At 46.7% G+C, this 6894-nt stretch overlaps 1 protein-coding gene across 1 annotated transcript; it reads right to left on the reverse strand.

Moving 5' to 3' along the window:
• Positions 1-402: 402 nt before the first annotated feature.
• On the reverse strand, positions 403-6892 carry Rnf25 (ring finger protein 25). Its single transcript, XM_047546492.1, has 10 exons — positions 6828-6892; positions 4390-4464; positions 4034-4136; positions 3874-3941; positions 3708-3777; positions 2250-2321; positions 2023-2160; positions 1601-1693; positions 1201-1335; positions 403-1006 (listed from the first exon to the last, which is right to left on the reverse strand). The coding sequence occupies exons 1-10, from the start codon at positions 6866-6868 to the stop codon at positions 428-430; spliced, it is 1374 nt and encodes a 457-aa protein (XP_047402448.1). The 5' UTR covers positions 6869-6892; the 3' UTR covers positions 403-427.
• Between the last annotated feature and the right edge of the window lie 2 nt (positions 6893-6894).

A 6894-nucleotide genomic window follows, 5' to 3' on the forward strand; every position in this document is an offset into this window, starting at 1 on the left:
GGGTCAATCAGACCAATACATATACAGATGATGGGGGTATGACCTAAGATACAGGGGAGGAAGAGACTCTAAGTACATGCCTCCATCTTAGGGCATCCAAGTGAGGATGTTAATATGTATTAACATGGTTGAATACACAGTGGGTTGTGTGTTATAGTGTTTTCTAAAAAATCTGCCCAAATGTTGACCTCCCAATAGTTTTCCCTGAAACTTGTTACAGTAGTGGAGGAGTGGAATCCTTTCACTTGGATTTCCTGGGATAATTAATAATGACGGTGGGGCTACTCTGCCACACCCCAATCTTGCTAGGAACTCAGAGAATCATACCTTACACGTTAGGCGCTACTGAGCCAAGAAAACCAAACAAGGCCTAATCTCTTTATTGCTTCCCACCCACCCCCAATTCCCCATCCCCCCAACAATAGTGCTAGGAACCATCTTCAGATTCCAGGCCCAGGGGCTCCCTCCGAGTACCAGGCCGGTATGCTCCCTGGCCCCGAGGCAGACGGGGGTAGGAAGAACCCGCTGTCCGGCCTTTGGAGCGCTCCCGGCGAGCATAGTCCCGAGTCCTGCGGGGTGGGGGACCCTGCCAGCTGCTAGGCCCCTTCTCTTGGGTTGGACCTTCAATCCCTTGGTTATGGGGTTCCAGCTTTAGGTCCACAGACTCTTTGAGGGGCCTCTCAGGAGGTGGCAGTTCCTGGGAGTCACTGGTACCTTTGGGAGCACAGCACTCCCCTCCTTTCAGGTGCCTCCGACTGGGCTGCCGCCAGGGGCCTTGACTGGGCCGGGGGGGATCTAGTGTAGCTTTCTGGGCCTCACCCAACCTCTGCTGATTTGGCCCAGTCCCTGGGAACTTCTCACACATGTACTGAGTAGCCATAGACAGAGGAGTTGGCAGGGTGGGCTGGGCAGCTGGTGAGGTGGACTGCTCTGTGGCAAGGGCATTAGGTGGGTGGGATCCTCTGGAGACATCCACGGCTGACTCAGCTTCCGCAGGGGCTGGAGGCTAGAGAGAAGAGATGCACTGAGGGAGATGCAGCTCCTCAAAACAGGGAACTGCAGGCTCCTCTCCTACTGTCAGCCAATCACCACCAGCCTGTAACCCCTGGGCAGAACAAAGCACACCCTAGGGACAAGGTGCAGGGGCATTTGTAGGAGGGTTGGTGGTGTTGGGAGACAAATGGGAAACTCTTCCCTCACCTGCTGAAGGCTGATGAAGTATCGGTTCCGCTCAGCTTCAAGGTCAATGATGCCACCCCGCTCTTGCTGCCTCTGGTAGAGCCGCTTCAGCTCTTCCTGCTGGCGCAAGCTCTCTGCACTGGGTTGGTACAGCTCCTAGAGGAAGGAAGCAGAATGGCAGGGAGGAAAGAACAAACAGGAAAAGGCAGCAGACTTGAACCCCTATTCTTCCAGGATGGCTTCAGGAGAACTACACAAGGTTCTTGATTTTGTCCCTCAGAGTAGGGGCTGTAGTTTTTCACACAGGTCCTAGGTAGCTTAAGCCCAATTCCAAAGTTCCCGTTCATTGGAGATAAGATGCCACTCCTCCTTCCTACAGAATGCCATCGTTCCTGGCTCAGTTTAAAGGGAAATCCCTTACCATGGGCTGCTGGGGCTCAGGGGCTGCTTTCAGTGAGGCAAGATCGTACACAAGGGGCTCTCTGCACACAGGACACTGCACACCGACTGCTTTCTAAAACAAAAGGAGAAATCATACCAGCTTCCAGACAACCAGCCTAATATGCAGAGGGCCAGGAATAAAAGGCACAGGCATACCTATTTGGCAATTAGGGGAAACAAGTGGAGGGGCTGCCTAACTAGAGGACTAGGGACCCCCCAGAAATTGCAAGCAACATATAAGGGTACATAAAGAGATTCTTTCTTCTGGACAAGGGTAAGATTTCATTCATATCAAAAGTATTTATGACTCTAAAAAGGTAAAAGACATTACAGCAGAGGGGTGGAAACAGTTGTCAAATTCTAAAGGTATCAGGTGAGACAGCAGGCACTGGCCAGGCCTACCTGTTTGGTGGCAGCATGCTGCCGTTCCTGTTCCTGTCCTTGTAACTTCAGCTCTTGTTCCATGTGCTGGATATACCGAGCAAGACAGTGGCAGTGGAAATAGTGGTAACAAGGCGTTTTGGTAAAGGCCTCCTTGTCCTGGAGGAGGCAGTTATAGGATACTGCATCAGCACTCACTCAGGAGCCCTCATCTGCCGCAAGCACATCCCAGGGCCCGAGAAACCTACCTGGAAGCCATAGAGACAGATGACACACTGGCCATGGGGGATGTTGTTATCTGTGAGAATTTCTTTCCCTTTCTGAGAGGAGAGAAGACAACATGGAGGCAGGGACAAGAGTTGTGAGCAAGGCCTGTCTGCTACTTCCAAGAATGACTGGCAGGACTCAGTGTTCACCAAACCAGCTTGTTACCTTGTGTTTCTGCATTCCTATCCTGTTTTACCTCATTTTTATAAATTCCCATTCTGGTCCCTCTGCTTGCAAGCAATCCTCCATATCCCCTGTCCCTCCCCAACAAACTGGATCTTCCTGGCTTCAAATTCCAAGTTAATTGTTTTTCCTCTCATAAAGTCACTTTTAATATATCTTGAAGAAAACAATATACCTTAGAAACAAAGTGTTAAATTAAAACTCATTTTCTGTGAAGCCTCTTTTATTTATTTTTGAGGCAGGGTCTGGGTAAGTTGCCCAGGCTGGACCACAATTCTTCTTCCTCAGCCCCTGAGTAGCTAGAATTATAGGCATGTACAACCACAAGGGAGGCCTTTCTTGGTTAACTCCCCTCAATTACCACTCCCTCATGGTGAAATGAGTTTGTTCTATAGTTGGCTTTCTATAAAGTCAAGGCACAGACAATCCAAATAGACAAAGAAATCAAAAGGCATTGAGTTGGTCTATGAAATATGCCTTTGCATTGTTATTTGAATAGCTAATCCTCTGGAATTCCAGAGATCAAAGCTGCACTGTGGAGGCCTGACCCAGAGGTGCTACTGTGGTCTAACATGCCTACTCCCTGACTCTGGGCCACCCACCTTTGCTCAATTGTGAAAGTTTTTCTCAAAAATTCCAAGTAGAGGAAAACAAGGCTGACCTTGATTGTGTTTTTAAACTTAAACAGGAAAAGTTATCTGTGTATATTAATTTGTAGCTCTATGTGTTGCAATGTGTGGATTGTTTCCTTAATCAGGGTGCAAAACTGAGACTGGTCTCCAACTTGTAATCTTCGTGTCTCAGCTTCCCCAGTTGCTGGTATTGCAGCTGTGCATTATGATGTCCCACACAAACCTCTGAGTAAAGAAACCATAACTTTTTCTAGTCAGGTCCAATGGCAGGCCGGCCCCCAAATGTTCACTAATGGCTAACACTGCCTAGGCAAGATCCTGATCTTTTGCTGCTCACAGTTGCTAGTACCAAGAAATCAAGAAATGCAGTGAAATAAAGAAAAAAATGCAGGTAAAGAGGAAAAGCACTTTTCTGTTGAAATTCTACCGTAGATAACTTGGGTAAGCTACTGAACTGTCTTTTGGGGAGATTTTTTTTTAAATATAAGAGTAATCATCTTTCTAAATTAATTTATGGCTTACCTAAACAAGGACTAAGTGAATGACTACAAATGTTTAAGAGTTCCTTAAAAAAACTGCTGTAGTTTAAAGGGAAGGACATTTTCCCAAGCCAGCACAACTTACCTCAATGAGTTCATAGAGCATGGCAGTGCCCAGACCCGCCTTGGCCACGTGGCCCAGTGCCTGTGAGATCCTGGAAGACAGCAGAGCTTATATAAGGCCTGCCCTCCTCCTTTGCCAAGCACAGCTATATGCTGAGCTTTCCCTGCTAATGACCAGCTCAACTTACTTGTGGATCTGCTCATCTGAGAGTCCTCGGGGGTTACGGATAGAGATCTGTGGCACCTCTTGGGGATACTAGTGGGGGAAAGTAACAAGTTATTACTAAAGTAATCCACTTTGGGGACTCTCCCCTTCGTTCTTTTGCTACCATATAGTAAAAGCCTCACCTGCACTGGGACCTGAAGCACCAGAGTAAAGCAGACATACTGTGAATCTTGGTCCTCTGCAGTGGCAGGGTGCAGGGTGATGAAGATCTCCCATGGTGAAGACCTGCAGGTTGATGAGGTGGAGACCCAGGATGAAACTGGGCAGGGGCTCAAGGAGAAGAGCAGGGTGAGACAGTAAAACAGGCAGAGGAAGTGAGCACTGGACACTTTCTTTTGAAGGAATTAAGGAACAGTCTTTGTCTACATAAGAGAAACATTATCTCTGAATCAAGGCTCACAGTGTCTTAAGATCAGATTCTGCACAGGATCTGCTCATTACTAAGAGGACTCCTGCCCACCCCTAGTTGAGTACATACCTTCCGTTTCCTTTAATCACCTGTAGTTCATCCAGATAGATAGACTCTAATACTTCGACTTCAGAGGGAAGGACCCTAGAAAGACAGGGGGAGACTGACTGACTTTTACTGCTCTCCCTGCTGACACCTGTTAAAGCAAATGAAGCCTGGCTTTGTAGAGAAATGGCAATTTGCCTGAATGCATTCTCTTGCTAAATTCCTTAAAACTGAAAGAAAAAATGTTTTCCTTTCATTGTCAGTGGCCAGGTAGGAAGCATGGGATCAAAATCTTGGACATCACTTATGTTAAGAGATGGGATGGATTCCCAGAAAGATGAAGTGACTAACCAAGGCTTAACATAAACAGAACTGGGACCAGAACCAGGTTTCCTGACTCCCTGATCAAGTTTCATTCTACAATTGATTACCCCTTAGTGGCCATCTCTCTGACCCAAATATATGGCATCCATCCGTTACTAACACAGTTACCAATACCCCTCCAGCCTTTTGCTGCATCACCGTTCAGCATGGATCTCAGTGTCCTGGCTACTACCTATATATACTGCCAACATCAGTCACTCTAAGCCTTCTCTAAGGAGGGACCAACCTGAACAAAACAGCTCTAGGTGGTTTAAAGGCTGTGTTGTAAAAGAGTCATCAGCCTTATAGTCAGTAATATATACCAATCACTTACAAGCTATGTGATTTGGTAGTTACTTATTCCTATAAGCCTGAATTACCTTGTCTACCATGTACAGCTAATATCACCTATGCCAGAGTTGTTGTGAAGATTAAAGGTGATTTGTTTATGTAAAATCTCTTATAGTATCTGGGCCATAGTGACTAGTCTAAGTCCTGTTTTCTATTTGTATATACCCTTCTCACTTATAAGAAAAGTGGGTAGAATATAAATTAGTAGAGTACTCTGAATGTATTTATAACCCTGTCTAGTTGACCTAGATCAGCCTAAATTAGGATTCATGGTCCCAACGTAAATCAAAGGACACATACTTAATCATAGAAACAGCATTAGGTAATGACACTGAAGATGAGTAATTAGTTTGAGTCAGCTCTATCCAGGTGATATATGGAAGGACATATGCTTTCTTACATATTGTTCCCTCTTCACAAAGAGCAGAGCTGCCCTAACATGACCTATATCAGAGGTTCTTTATTATTATTACTTTTAAGCCTTAGGTAGAAATCTCAAAGTATAAAATTTTAATAAAGCCTTACCTCTCACAGATCACAGTGGAATAACTGATTGATATGGGAGTGGAAGTTTTTGAGTACCACAAGCTACTGAAGTCACTAATGGCCTCTCATAGTCCAAGGTATCCCCTCAGAATCTCAATGTTCTCCTCAAACACTGAAAACCACTAATCTTGATGGTCCTAAAAAAGGCCATCCAGTGAGGCATAGCCTAAATTAAAGTCACACTGAGGTGTAGCCTCAGTCAAGAGAGACCCTTTAACACTTTGCCCATCTTAGCTATGGCTTGGGTCCTAGATAGGAGGCACAGTATGGGATGATGGTAAGGTGGTGATAAAAAAAGAGGGAAGAGGGATGGTAGAGTGTCCTTCTACTAAGAATGAGAGTCTAGGGTCAGACCTGAATTCCTAGTAGTAATTGTGTGCCTTTGGCAAATCACTTCTTTGGGTTCATCAAGACCCCTCAGGTCCTACACCTCAGATTTACTAATGAAAAGGGCTTTTGTATGTTATAAACCCAGAGTGATCCTCTCAACTACTCTATGAAGTAGATGCCACACCCACTTTTTTTTTTTTTTTTTTTTTTTTTTTTTTTTTTTTAAACAGCTGAAGACACTGACTCACAGAAGCTAGGAGGCCTGATCAGCATCAGGCAGCTAATTAAATGTAAAGTGAACCCACATTTATCCTGTTTCCAAATCCCAGAGCCTTTACAGGTTCTGGTCTCTTGTTAAGAATGCTTGCGAGAAGGACTAGGAGGGCTTTTTGTAGGTTATAAGGTTTCACTCTAACAATAGTCCTCATCAGTGCTGTCTGGGAGAGAAGGCTGAGGAAAGCGTAGGTGGAAATAGGTTAAGCCAAGGGGCAGGGGGGACCGGAGCTGAAGGACATCGGTTCAGGGAGGTGGGGAGATTGGATGAGCAGGTATTTCCCAGACCCCTGAGAAAATTCACTTCAGGAGAGAAGGGGAGGGGTGGGATCGAAGGAGGAGGGATCAAGTCGACGAGGTGGGTCCCCCAGTTGGCCCGGTCGGAGCAGCCCCACACTCTCCTCACTTAGATGGGCGCCCCTCACCCTCCCGTTCCCGTTCCCGCGGTCCAGGGGCTCGCGTAGGCAGAGGTGTCAGCATCTAAGTCATCCCTTATCCCTCGCGCCATCCCACACGCCCGCCGCACGGAAGTCTGCTGCCGCCACGAGTTCCCCGCACCAGATCCAGGCAACCAGCCAAAGCCCACGACCCAAAGTTACCAGTCCTCCTCCCCGGCAGCTGCCGACTCAGATGCCGCCATGTCTTCTCCGGCCGGCAGCCGGAACC

The sequence above is a fragment of the Sciurus carolinensis genome, chromosome 3 (assembly GCF_902686445.1).
Source record: "Sciurus carolinensis chromosome 3, mSciCar1.2, whole genome shotgun sequence".
NCBI lineage: Eukaryota > Metazoa > Chordata > Mammalia > Rodentia > Sciuridae > Sciurus > Sciurus carolinensis.